The following is a 13,344-nucleotide window of genomic DNA, read 5'->3' as shown; positions in this document are numbered from 1 at the left end:
ATCTTTATTAGCTCACAACGCAATCACTGCACATGGATGGCAAATCCTTTTGTGTGTTAACGTCTGGAGGTAAGTCCGATGCGCTGGAAATCCGTATCTCGCAAAGGTCGAGCACATGAACATTCTAGGTCTGTGGTCTTTATAATTCTGATACCGCTGCTGAAATCCTAATCTCTGCCGTCGCCGATCCGATTCTTCTCGGCCTGACCCCGACACCGGGCATCGGATCGGTTTGTCCATTTTAAACCTTCCGGTCGATTCCGTTCCCTTCGGGTGGCCGGAGAAAGCTGAACCTCTTCACGTGCGCGCTCCTTCGTATGAGGCGTAGTCAGCACTTTGAGAAAGGCAACAGCGACGTGTGTGTGTGTGCACGCACCCGCAAGCATTAGACCACCTGTTGCGTCTATTAGAATCCCAGACAGGTGGCTCTGGGAGCGACACGCCGAGGGCCTGACCGAGCCGGAGAATTCACCAGCGGCACCGACATTTTTGTCCTGCTTCCAGGATTCCGGGATGTTGTTTTTCAATGACACACAAGGACCGATAGCTGTCACGGCCGGAAGGAGCGGCTCGCAAACGACCCGTTCCCTGCGGACAAATCCGCAAAGGATTCGGGAGGATCCGGCAAAAGCGTAGTTCGTTGGTTCTGTTCGCGACTTCGGGCTTAGAGACGAGCGGGCATTTCATCCCTCTTCCGGTTCGGCCCCATCGTCCCAATGTTTTGGATCGCTGTTCAGGGAGGGGAAGCACCGTGTCACAAACTCAAACACCACGGTGCCTCACAAATCGACTCCCCAGCCCCTGCCCCCCCCCCCCCCCCCCGAAGAGGTGGCTGGAAAACATAGCGCTCTGAGGCAGGGAAAGCAGGCCACCGTGCAGCTGTCGCACCCACCCACCCAGCCCACCCCCCACCCCCTATTCAACATGTTCCAGTAATCCCCCCCCCCCCACCACCACCACCCCACTTCAACAAACCACCACCATACAAACAGTGACAAAGTGTGAGACACACCCAAGGACATGTGCAAGGGAGGACCAGTCCGCACCAGTCACACCACCGGCACGCGCCGGCAGAGGCCCGGCCCAGGACCCGGCAGCCTGTTTACAAACTGATATCGGGGATAAGGGGGCATCTGCGCGGGCCGCTCAATCCCAAACGGAATGCGCGCCAAAGCACTTTTCGACTAGAGACAAATAATGTATTCAGGTGGACCTTGAGCCTCGTGTTGGAAATATATATTTTTGTTCCACGCTAAAAGGTCCAAGCCGCTCAGTGCTGAAGTATCGTCATTTCCAAAGACTCGGCGTGCAAAACCCCCCAAATATTTACCTCCCGAATCTTCGTTTGTTCACAACACAATCACTGCACATGAATGTTGGATCCTTTTGTGTGTTGACGTCTGGAGGTAAGGTAAGGTCCTGGTTGATGACGAAGGACCTTAACGCTAAAGAGCTTCCCCGCGTGCGCCCGGGAAACCCGGCGGGGAGCCGGCGGTACGTCTCGGTGGGGAGGATCTCGCGGGCGTCGGGAGGGAACAAAACGCAGCGGCCGCTCTTCTGCCGGACCCGGCTGGCTGCGGGGGCGCGGCGCATTTCCTCTTTTCTGTTCCAGGAAGATGAGTGAGCTCTTCCTGACAAAGGGACCTGTGTGTCACGGGGCGGTTTTAAAGCGGCGATCCGTCAGGTCTATCACACGCCGCTAAGTTCCAGGATTCCCTTCGCCTTCGTTCTACGTTGGCCATCTCCTGACCGGTTTTGTTTATCTTGGTCATTTGAGGTGGCGGGGATATAGTTTTGTCCACATGAGCATGAAATGTCCCTTTCTTATATAAGATCGTATATGGGATTCTTTTTTTTTTATTTTCAAACAAAATACTCGGATGGATGGATTACCACTTTAAACCCAGTCCAACGCGGCCCTCGCAGCGTGCAGTGCGCGTCTTGGACACGGCGCTGCGCTCTTGGCACATTCCCTCCATCCTCATCCTCTGACAACACCCCGCCCTCCTCCCTCCATCCCTCCACCCCTCCTCCCGCCCTCCATCTCCGTGCCAAGCCAGTTGAGGGAGAGCACAACAGGAGGGTGGTGGAGCGGAGCAGCCCGGCGTAATAGTAATAAACCCACGCACCAGCGAAGACCCTTCCCCGGCCTCCACGCAACCCCGAACGCACCGCCCGGAGGAGGGAGCGCCCCGCGAACTTACGCGGAACATAATCTCAACCCCCCCTTTTTTTTTTTAATTGGAATTTTTCTTCTGTTTTTTTTTTTGGGGGGGGGGTGGGGGGGGTTGTTTATTTTCCTTTCAACTGGATTTGCCGAGGGAGTTGCGCCCGCACGCGTGAGGGGGAAAGTGCCGTGCCACGCGGGACCGGACGTCACTCGGGAGTTGTGGATGATGGAGAGGACGTCACTGTGTCTCCTTATCGTGTTGACGCACTGTGAGTGGGCTTCTCTACGCACTCATGCATGGCGTGTCCGTGTCCGTGTGCGCGCGTGTGTGTGTGTGTGTGTGTGTGTGTGTGTGTGTGTGTGTGTGTGTGTGTGTTTGTGTGTGTGTGTGTGTGTGTGTGTGTGTGTGTTTGTGTGTGTGTGTGTGTGTGTGTGTGTGTGGTCGAGTTCTCCCCGGGCGTGCGCGTCAGTTGTCGCTGCGCGTGCGCGTGCGTGCGTGCGTGGGGATAAGCCCTCCAGTCCACGGATGATTAAATGGACAAGGCGGCATTAGTGCGATTTAAACAACGATCCCGGTATTTAAAAAAAAAAAAAAAAATCATTATTATAATTGTATTGGTTTGCTTTTTTTTTTCTCTTAATTTTTTTTTCCAGATTACAGTTTTCACCAAAGGGATCCGCGCGCGAAGACCGCGTGCGTGACGTTCACAAATCTCTTTATTGTATTTATTTATTTATTTTTTTGGCCCCAATTCCCCAAATTAGTTAGGATGAAAGGGGATGATGAAGCTGGTTCCTGGAAGTTGGAGGAAAGTTGGAGTTGGGGGAGTGTGGGGGTGTGGGTGGGGGTGTGGGTGGGTGTGTGTCTGAGAGATAGGGGGAGAGAGAGTAGATGGAGGCAGAAATTGCGTTCGGAGACAGAAAGAAAGGGGGGGGGGTGTGAAAGAAGTGGTACAAAGTGATGTGTCGAGGCCTTTAACAGAGAGAGAGGACTGAGAGAGAGAGAGGACTGACCGAGGGAGAGAGGATTGAGCGAGAGAGAGGACTGAGCGAGAGAGAGGACTGAGCGAGAGAGAGAGAGTACTGAGCGAGAGAGAGAGAGGACTGAGCGAGAGAGAGAGAGGACTGAGCGAGAGAGAGAGAGGACTGAGCGAGAGAGAGAGAGGACTGAGCGAGAGAGAGAGAAGACTGAGCGAGAGAGAGAGGACTGAGCGAGAGAGAGAGAGGACTGAGCGAGAGAGAGAGAGAGAGGACTGAGCGAGAGAGAGGACGGACTGAGCGAGAGAGAGAGGACTGAGCGAGAGAGAGAGGACTGAGCGAGAGAGAGAGGACTGAGCGAGAGAGAGAGGACTGAGCGAGAGAGAGAGAGAGAGAGGACTGAGCGAGAGAGAGAGAGAGAGGACTGAGCGAGAGAGAGAGAGAGAGGACTGAGCGAGAGAGAGAGAGAGAGAGAGGACTGAGCGAGAGAGAGAGAGAGAGGACTGAGCGAGAGAGAGAGAGGACTGAGCGAGAGAGAGGACGGACTGAGCGAGCGAGAGAGAGAGAGAGGACTGAGCGAGCGAGAGAGAGGACTGAGCGAGAGAGAGAGAGAGAGAGAGAGGCTAGGTAACTACCCTTAGATTTCACGTCAGGGTCCTTGAATCACTCCTCTCACAAAGGAGAACAACTGAATAAAGTTGAGATCAAATGAACAAATCAGAACAACAATGGAGCGTCAGGTTTGCCGCATCCTGGAGAATCTCTACCTGGGTGTTAAAACGGTGACGCGTCGCCCGGCTGAGGAAAACAAATTCCGGGTGTTTTCATGTTTTTGTACGTGTGCACTCAGCCACTTCCTCTGTGTATGTTCTGCAACCGATCATGGATCCACGGAGGGGAGACAATTTGTACTTTCTCCGTCGCGTTTCTGTGCCGCCCGCCACGCCCGCCCGCCACCCGTTGGCCCGCGACGTCGTGAGGCCAGGGCGGAGAATGGAAGGAGGTCCCGACGTAAAAAGGGTCCCCGCGGCAAACAGGTCTTCACGGAATAAGAAGGAGGGCGGAGCAGGGGGTCTCGCGCCGCGACCGTCTTTCCTCGGGACCCTCTTGCACAAAGGTCCGAACGAAAGAAGGCGTCGGCGACAGACGGTCCCGACAGACGGGGTGAAGGGAGACGTCGTCCCTGGCGCGGGGACCCGGGGGCGTGGCGGTGCAGCTCTCTACCGCATGACCACGCCGGCGTGTGGTGGTGTTGTTGTTGTTGTTGTTGTTGTTGTTGTTGTTGTTGTGAGGGTCGACTTGTGTGTGACGTGTTGTGGTGTATGGAGGGAGGACATGCCTTTTCACCCTCTCTCTCTCTCTCTCTCTCTCTCTCTCTCTCTCTCTCTCTCCTCTCTCTCTCTCTCTCTCTCTCTCTCTCTCTCTCTCACACGCGCGTCTGACTATAAGACAGCTGTTGCTCCTCACAGCAGTACAGGGTTACAATCATACAAGAGGGGCTTTGTTCTCCAGAATGCACACACACAAACACACACACGTGCACACGCGCACACACACACACACACACACAGTCCTCACCCTGTGTTTCTTTCCCCCTGAATCCATCCACGGCATCGAACCGTCCGTTGCGGCCTGACGTCCGCGCCGTTCGTCCCGCTCCGGCCTCCAGTGCACGCTGCTCCCCCGCTCCCCCTCATTTCAGAGGCTTGTTAATTTAATAAGTACTTTAATTAGCGCGGCGCCGCGTCTTTGACCTCGCCTGAGCCGGCGCTACGCCCACTCGCCACCCTGTAACACTCTGTACAGACCCCGTAATGGGAGGCAGCAGCCTGCCAAGGAACAAGTGTGCCACGCCACCGGTGCTATTTTTTGCCCGGGCAAGTGGGAGGCTGTCCCCGTCTCTCTGCGTGCGCTTAAGGTGTTTTTTTTTTTTTTTCCGCTCTTTGCAGGAAGCGCCGCGGTCGTTCTCTCCTTCTGTCCCCGGCCCTTTTCCACGTCGCCGCTTTAATGTCGGGGCCGGGTGATGTATTGGGATAGCGGCCATATCTCACCCTAATGATCGCAGTGGAGTTCGGCGTTGTCTTCACGGCTGCGTCACCTTACGTTGTTTACCTCTGTCTGTCTGTCTGTTGGTCTGTCTGTCTATCTGTCTCTCTGTTGGTCTGTCTGTCTGTCGGTCTGTCGGTCTGTCTGTCTGTCTGTCTGTCTGCCTGTTGGTCTGTCCGTCTGTCCGTCTGTCTGTCTGTTTGTCTGTCGGTCTGCCTGTCTGTCTGCCTGTCTGTCTGTTGGTCTGTCTGCCTGTCTGTCTGTTGGTCTGCCTGTCTGTTGGTCTGTCTGTCTGTTGGTCTGTTGGTCTGCCTGTCGGTCTGTCGGTCTGTCTGTCAGTCTGTCTGTCAGTCTGTCTGTCTGTCGGTCTGCCTGTCTGTCTGTCTGTTGGTCTGTCTGTCTGTTGGTCTGTCTGTCTGTCTGTTGGTCTGTCTGTTGGTCTGTTGGTCTGTCTGCCTGTCGGTCTGTCGGTCGGTCTGTTGGTCTGTCTGTCTGTCTGTTTGTCTGCCTGTCTGTCTGTCTGTCTGTTGGTCTGTCTGTCTGTCTGTCTGTCTGTCTGTTGGTATGTCTGCCGCTCTGTCTGTCGGTCTGTCTGTTGATCTGTTGGTCTGTCTGTCTGTCCGTCTGTCTATCTTATAATGCATTTGCTTGTCAGTCATTAACAAGGGAGAGTTCATATATAACGAGTGGACTGAGGGATGTATTGTCAAAAGATGCTCATGAACATTGGCTTCTCTATTGCGAGTTAAACCGAACAAGGTCTGGAAACCGGACATGGTCTGGGGTTTTTGTTTAGGGCGGCATCCTGACGGAGTTAGATTTTAAAACTTCAAGGGGCGCAAATGCCCTTTTGTGACCTCCCTCGTCGGCAAACATCGGTCGTCGGCTGAACGCGGTGCTGTGCGATCTTGTGGCCGTGGGCCCCGTGGAGCCCTGGTTTCCACGGGGCCGGTCGGTCAATTTGGCTCCAAAGTCGCGACGTGAGCGTCTGGACGCGCCAGGTCTGAAGGACGTCATGGAGACAGAAATCTCAGGAAAAGGTCTTCGAGGCACCGGGGTAGTGCACGCATACTGATGTACAAGCCCCGACTTCATGATGTAGTGTTTATGTGTGTGTGTGTGTGTGTGTGTGTGTGTGTGTGTGTGTGTGTGTGTGTGTGTGTGTGTGTGTGTGTGTGTGTGTGTGTGTGTGTGTGTGTGTGTGTGTGTGAGTGTGTGTGCGTTACTGTGTACGACGGGTCGGGACGGTCCCTGAAAACTGTCTTGTTGTCAGTCTCGCTACAGTCTCCTCTCTCGCCTCCGAGAGGGGCACCACCACCCCCAACGAACACACACATACACGCGCACACACACGCGTGCGCACACACATGCACGCACACACACACACACACACCCTGTGAGCAGAGTGTCTCCCATTCACAGGAGTACTGTCTGAGGATATCTCCCCTGCCTTCAATCCCATGCTCTCTTTTATTCATGCTCTTGCACACCCGCCCCATCTCTCTCTCTCTCTCTCCCTTTCTCTCTCACCTTGCCTCCTTCATCCCCCCCCCCCCCCGTCCCGTCCCGCCTCACCCTTTCCTCCCCCAATACCTTCATTTGTATTCTATTTTTAGGCTTGTCATCTGTCCTTTGTTGATCATTCTCTTCTCTTTTTAATCTCATCGCCCCTCTCTCTCCCTTCCTCTCCCTCTCTCTCTCTCTCTCTCTCTCTCGCTCTCTCTCTCCCTTCCTCTCTCTCTCTCTCTCCCTTCCTCTCTCTCTCTCTCTCTCTCTCTCCCTTCCTCTCTCTCTCTCTCTCCCTTCCTCTCTCTCTCTCTCTCTCGCTCTCTCTCTCCCTTCCTCTCTCTCTCTCTCTCCCTCTCTCATCTTTTTTTTCCCCCTCTTTACTCTCGCTCCCTCTTCATCTCGATTAGCAGCAGACAACGCGGTTTGGGAGGGTGTCGAGGTCCGGGCGCCAAGGCCGCACCGATAATCCGGTTACACTAGTTTCACACGTGTCTGAGGGAGGAAGGGGAGGTGGGCGGGTGGGTGGGTGTGTGTGTGTGTGTGTGTGTGTGTGTGGGGTGGCGTCTTCCCTTTTTAATTCACTTCATTTAAGGGTCTCGAAAGCTCAACGACGTGACTTTCTCAAAGCGAAACGTTAACCTTTAATTAACTTAGCGCTTGGACTCCGGCCCCCCCCGAGAACCGACACGGCGAGGCCCCCCGGCTTTGCCGACGCGCTGGGCGCCGGCGTACCGGACGGGGCGCGGTCCGCCGTGTGGCCCTGGCGTTCGGCAACGACCCAGAGGCGCTGAGGAGCGGGAATCGGCCGGATCAGCGCAGGGCGGGAGCAAAAAAAAACAGTTTTCCACCCCCGATTAGAAGGGTCGATTTCATTCGATTCCGGCGCTCTGGACGCCGCCAGCCTCCCCCTCCGAGCTCGTCGTCAGCAGACATGACGGACTTCCTGTTATTTCCTGTTTGCCCTTTGTCTCGCTATGGCGTAAGATTTTTCTTTCCCCCTTGAGACCCGGCGGCCGTCGCGAGGGGAACGCCTGGAAATGTGGACGCCCTCACACAGGAACTGTGACCAGCACAGGAAGCCGGCCCGCTGGCGCTACCCGGGAAACCGTGTCACCATTCGGCGACTTTCACTGTGTCGCCTTCTCAAAAGACGATGTTTCGCGTGTGCGTCCTCTTCGATGATGCGTTTAGATGTGACGCTCGTTTTTGGTGGGCTTTTTATATTTTTTTTTAGGACACAAAGGTTAATAAGTCCAGGGTATTATATTGGACTGAATGATGTGGGAGATTCTTATCTGTGCATGTGGTATTTGCTGAAACAATGGCAGGAAACAAATCACTGTGTGTGTGTGTGTGTGTGTGTGTGTGTGTGTGTGTGTGTGTGTGTGTGTGTGTGTGTGTGTGTGTGTGTGTGTGTGTGTGTGTGTGTGCGCGTGCGCGTGCGCGTGCCTGCGCGCGCGCGTCTGTGTGTGTTTGTCTGTGTCCGTTTTTTTCTGATTCTATTTCCTGAACTTCATTATACCATATCTATATATTTTTTATATCTTTAAAATGACGTTCCAAGTTTTTTTTTTTTTTTTTTCGGTCCTTAATGTTCTGGGATAGTGCTTCGGGGCCTCTGAGACCCATCCGCCATCATAAAATATGTAATTTCAGAAAAGCACGGCTGTTTTCTCTGACGAGCTCGATTAAAAAAATAAAATAAAAAAATGGAAAAAACAGGGATCTCCCTTAATTCATGTAAAGGTGACTTTTTTTGGGGACCAGATTTTTTAACTTTACTTTAAAAAGAATTTATTTGACCGCCCCGCATCACTCGCTCACTCAGCAAGCCGCTCCCTTCCCGTCTGAAGGGCCGCTCTTCCGGTGAACGGACACCAGCAGGATAAGCAGAACAACAATCCCTCTCCCCGGGCCGATGGGCTCTCAGGAAAAGGCAGCTCCCACTTCCTGTTCCTGTTTGGTTGCGGGAGAAACGAGCCAGGATGGTGAGCCGCTCGCCCTCGTCATCCGATTGTCGCTGGTGCGTCGCTCTACTTAGCTCGGTTTAATCTTGGCGAGCGGTGGAAGTCGGCTCGTGACCTTGCCGTAACCTAGCTTTAAACAACACACGGCTTCTTAACGCCGCGGGATTTAAGCCGCGGGTGGGGGCGGCGGTGGAGTAATCCTGCCTTCACCTCGGATCTCGGCGAGATCAGTCCTTCGTCTGGAGGGTTGGAAGTGGCGGCCACTCGCAGGCCTCGCGTCCGCAGAGCGTGAGACGCCGGCGGAGGGCATTAGACATTCTCCTCTCGCGGTCGGCGGGTGACGTGCGCCACTTTGCCGGTTCACCTTGCCCCCCTAATGGATGACAAAAGATATTAAGTTCTGAACCTCCCTCTCTCTCTCTCTCTCTCTCTCTCCTTCTCTATCTCTTCCTCACCGCACACCCTTCCTCCACCACACACACACACATCCTCTGACCAGGTTCCTTCTCTGAAGCCGTTACCGTGTCAACCACCAGGCACAAGGTGGAGGTGCGTGAGTTCTCAGGTGAGATATATATATATATATAGAGAGAGAGAGAGAGAGAGGCGCGTGTTAAGTCACACGATCCGTTCACTCACAACATTTGTTTCATGCCTTATTTTAGAGTGAATAATAGAATTCATGAAAAATCGAATTATTGAAGGTCAAAGTCAAATGTATTCACGGTGCATTCGCACTTCGCCCTTCACAAAATAATATAACAAACAAAAATATAACAAAATAATAAACCAAATACAGGGATAAGATAAAAGAGCATATACAGTATATGATGAGAATGCTATGTACACCGGTGGTTGAAGTATTCAAACCTCTCAATTAAGTAAAAGTACAAATACCCAGACACAAAAATACTCTGCTCAAAGACCTTGTCAATATTGATACTAAAATAAAAAGTATGTAGGTACTTTATCTTAAATGTACCTAAAATAATATAAGGAAAAGTACTTGTCAAATGCCGTGCCCTCATAAAACAACAGATCATTTATTTTATCTCTTTATTTCTTTCTTTAACCTGTGCTGTCAGCAGGGGGTTCCATTGCATCCGAGTGAGTTCCAAGTCTCAACCGGCGAAGCCGATCTTATAATGATCACTAGTAATAATAATAATAATATAATGATCATTAAGAACCACTAACAATGACTCTGCCCTTTGGATGATCCGTGGAATGGCAAGAGCACAGCAGAGGACAATCTTTTCCGCGTTTGATCGACTGTACTTGGGGATGGTAGCTCTAGCTGGTGGTCTAGTGATCTAAAGGTTGCTGGTTCGATCCCAGGCTCCTCCTGCTTGCATGCTGTAGTGTCCTTGAGCAAGACACTTAACCCCTAATTGCTCCTGATGGCTGCGTCCATCGGTGTTTGAACAATTGTAAGTCGCTTTGGATAAAAGCGTCTGCTAAATGACTAAATGTAAACAGCCAACCATCACCGATTCTCCAAGAAGGGGAGAATCCCCACAAGTAGAAACAAATAGCATTTGACCGCAACGTAGTTAAAGAGACAAAAGTTGGAACAACAATTACGGCAAGTGGCCTCTTTCTGTACCAGCGGAAGCACTGTCCCCGCGGCCCGCAAGAACACTCCAAGCCGTGAGGGATAGAGCCATTAGGCGCAAGGAGTCGCAGCTACGACTCACGATGCATCACAAATCCAACGTTTACAAAATAACTACCATGGTGCCCAAATAAAAATGAGATCAAAAGAACTTAAACAGGGTTTCAACTAAATAAGACTAGATGCATCAAATGTACTGAACCAATTATCGGGACATTGCCAAAAGGAATAGAAACAAGAGGGTCACAAATGAAATGATTTAACACTAAATATTGTTATTGGACTAAACTTAAGGACCGCATGTGTACATAAATGGTAAATAAATACAAAAAACATTCATCAATTAAAAAAATGAAAAGCAAAAGTTAAAGCAAAATAAAAATGTGTTGTTAATATGTTTGAACTTTGCCTGTTTATGTTGGATGTAGTTTGTAAAAACATTTAAAAAACTGTATAAATTGTGTTGGCGCGGGTGCGTCCATACGCAAAACAAAAAAAAACAATCAAGATATTTGCTTTTAAATGAAGTAGAATAAAAGTAGAAAAGTCTCCGAAACTGGATGTACTTAAAGTACAGATATTCAAAAAGTGCTGAAATACAGCTGTGAAGTGCTTTGCTGCTTTCTCCCCGAACTTCCCTTCTCCTTTCTCCCGAAACAGAGGCGGAGCTCTCATGCATATTTCAAACGGAGACGGACCACAATCCACGCATCGAGTGGAAGAAGAAGGGCAAAGACGTCTCCTTCGTCTACTACGACGGACACTTTCGAGGTGAGGAGGCCGACGGACCACCACCCTCCCTGCGGGGGGGGGGGGTTCTTTTCAAAGTTTGAGAGCCGCGCAACTTTGTCTCTTAAACCAGTTCATGGGAGTTTTCGAGGCCGGCGGCACTTCGCGTGTGTTTAAGATTCATCCAAAGAAAGTTACGTGCGTTTCAGCAAAGTGCAAGATCTCGAGACTTCCGAGACATTTGAGTGAGCCCGGCGTCTCACTTCCTCCTCCTCCCCCCAAACCTCCATCAACGTCTTTCCTCCATGATTGACAAGTCTCCCGTCCACGATAATATAATAACGACGGCCACGCCGCGTCAATGACGCAGCCTTGAGGCGTCTAAAGAAATTCCGCTTTAATATCCCTCATGTTCATATTCACTTTGAAGGTTGGTTCATCAGCTGTAATTCGCTATTCAGCCTCGCGGGTCTGCTCACCGGAGGAGAGCAGATGGTCCTATTGTTTTTGGTATTCTGCGCGGCATTGATCCGCAGGCGTTGTTGCGAGGCCGCTGAAACGAGCACCCATTCAATGCGGCAGTTGCTCCCACCTTTACAAGCAAAACGAGAAGACGCTTTTCTTTATGGTTAAAATGTTTATTTCTCTCGTTTCACCTGTATGGTGCGGTGTTGCATACAAACACAGGGAGAGGTGGGTTGATTGGGCTTGGAGCCATTTTTTTTTATCGCTCACAAACCCTCATCGGCTTTTAGGCAGGAACTTTAAGGTGACTAATATGATTATTTATAGCGATTCCTTCACCTCCAGGCGAAACACCGACCCCACTTCCGAAGCCAGATGCTCGGTGACTAATGTAAATGACGACGTTCCCCCGTGTGAACTTGTATAACTTTGTACTTCGGACGGTCCAAAGATGCCCACGAAAACGCCGGCGCACCTTGCCACTGTCCTAATTTTTCCTCCGTCCTTCCCAGGGCCCTTCGAGGGCCGGGCGTCCATCCAGGGGGCGACGGTGACACTGCGGAGGGTGACGCAGGGTGACGCCGGAGAGTACCGCTGCGAGATCAGCGCCCCGCTCGACACCATCAGTCTGGGAGAGACCAACGTCACGCTCAGGGTCCTGGGTGAGTGGGTCTGAAGAGGTGGTAGGACTGGCTGCAGCGAGCTTCTAGGTTTTCCACAGTATTTGTACGGCCCCTCTCCACTTCTGTAACGGATTTCTCATATGCTTTGTGTTATTCAAAGCTCCGTGCACAGTGTGGGTGTGGGGGCTCATGCTTGGCTTCAAGGAGGGCACTTTGAAGTCGAAATTGAAAAGACACTATTTTCTATCTACCATCACTTCTAACTTTACCGCTTTTAACCAAGCAACTCTACTCATTTTGTGCCACCATAACTGGCAATGAAAACTTAACGATAGTCTATTTATAGCGAGAGCTCACCTGTCAAGCCGGACAAAATATTGCACCTTAGGAAAGGCAGCGGATGATGAAAACAGGATTTTCAGTAGCGATGGGCTTCTTTCTATTCATGACTTTTTCAACAGCCTATATAGCCTATATTGTAATAGTTCAGGACAGTTTTATGTCTTACAGAAATGCATAGTTCTACTTATTGAAAACATATTAACAGTATCATATATGCACTGTATTATTATCATATTAGAAGTCTTCGCCCAGCCAATGGGGGCGCAGTATTGATCCAGCCAATCTAGAGCACAAATTATTTACAAATTTAAAAAAACAAAAAAAACTGTAAGACTGATTTATGATTTCGGCCCGTCTTTACGATTTAGTTTGGCTGGCAAAAATAGTTTAGAATTTATTTTTATTTTATTATTATTATTTTTTTTACATTTTTTAAGGCATTTGGTCAGTTAGAAAGTGTGACCTCTCACAGGTCTTTAACGGCCCCTGGAACAATTTGAGTTACGTGGTTCTGTTTTGAGTCTGCGTGAAAGCCATATAACTTTCTCTTTAGCACAAGCTTTACTCTTTAATCGTCACACAGCACACCACACTACAACACATGCATACACACACACACACACACACACACACACACACACACACACACACACACACACACACACACGCGTGCAAGCGCACATGCCTTGGATGGTGGCCGGTGAAATGAGGCCTCTGAAGCCATCCTGGCTTGTCCTTCCTCCGGGGGCACAGCCAGGAGCAGTGGGCAGCATTCGTTCCTTTATCGCTTCCTAATGGCAGCCAATGTATTGTTGTTGTTGTTTTTTTAACTCTTTAACTCCCTATTATGTTCCCACGTGTCTTGGAAAACCTGCGAAATCTGTGGTGTCGTTTTCAGCC

At 50.9% G+C, this 13,344-nt stretch overlaps 1 protein-coding gene across 3 annotated transcripts in view; it reads left to right on the top strand.

Moving 5' to 3' along the window:
• Positions 1 to 2,296: 2,296 nt before the first annotated feature.
• The window catches only part of jam2a (junctional adhesion molecule 2a), a 19,396-nt gene continuing 8,348 nt past the window's right edge, over positions 2,297 to 13,344 (top strand). For all 3 annotated transcript variants that reach the window (XM_080024386.1, XM_080024388.1, XM_080024387.1), the window contains exons 1-4: positions 2,297 to 2,439; positions 9,170 to 9,235; positions 10,946 to 11,056; positions 11,992 to 12,141. In XM_080024386.1, the coding sequence (XP_079880512.1) occupies positions 2,394 to 2,439; positions 9,170 to 9,235; positions 10,946 to 11,056; positions 11,992 to 12,141 (373 nt within the window). In that variant the 5' untranslated portion in view covers positions 2,297 to 2,393. The remainder of the gene's footprint in view (positions 2,440 to 9,169; positions 9,236 to 10,945; positions 11,057 to 11,991; positions 12,142 to 13,344) is intronic.

Source organism: Zeus faber (assembly GCF_960531495.2).
Source record: "Zeus faber genome assembly, chromosome: 2".
NCBI classification, from domain to species: domain Eukaryota; kingdom Metazoa; phylum Chordata; class Actinopteri; order Zeiformes; family Zeidae; genus Zeus; species Zeus faber.
This window is presented reverse-complemented; position numbering and strand designations above follow the sequence as displayed.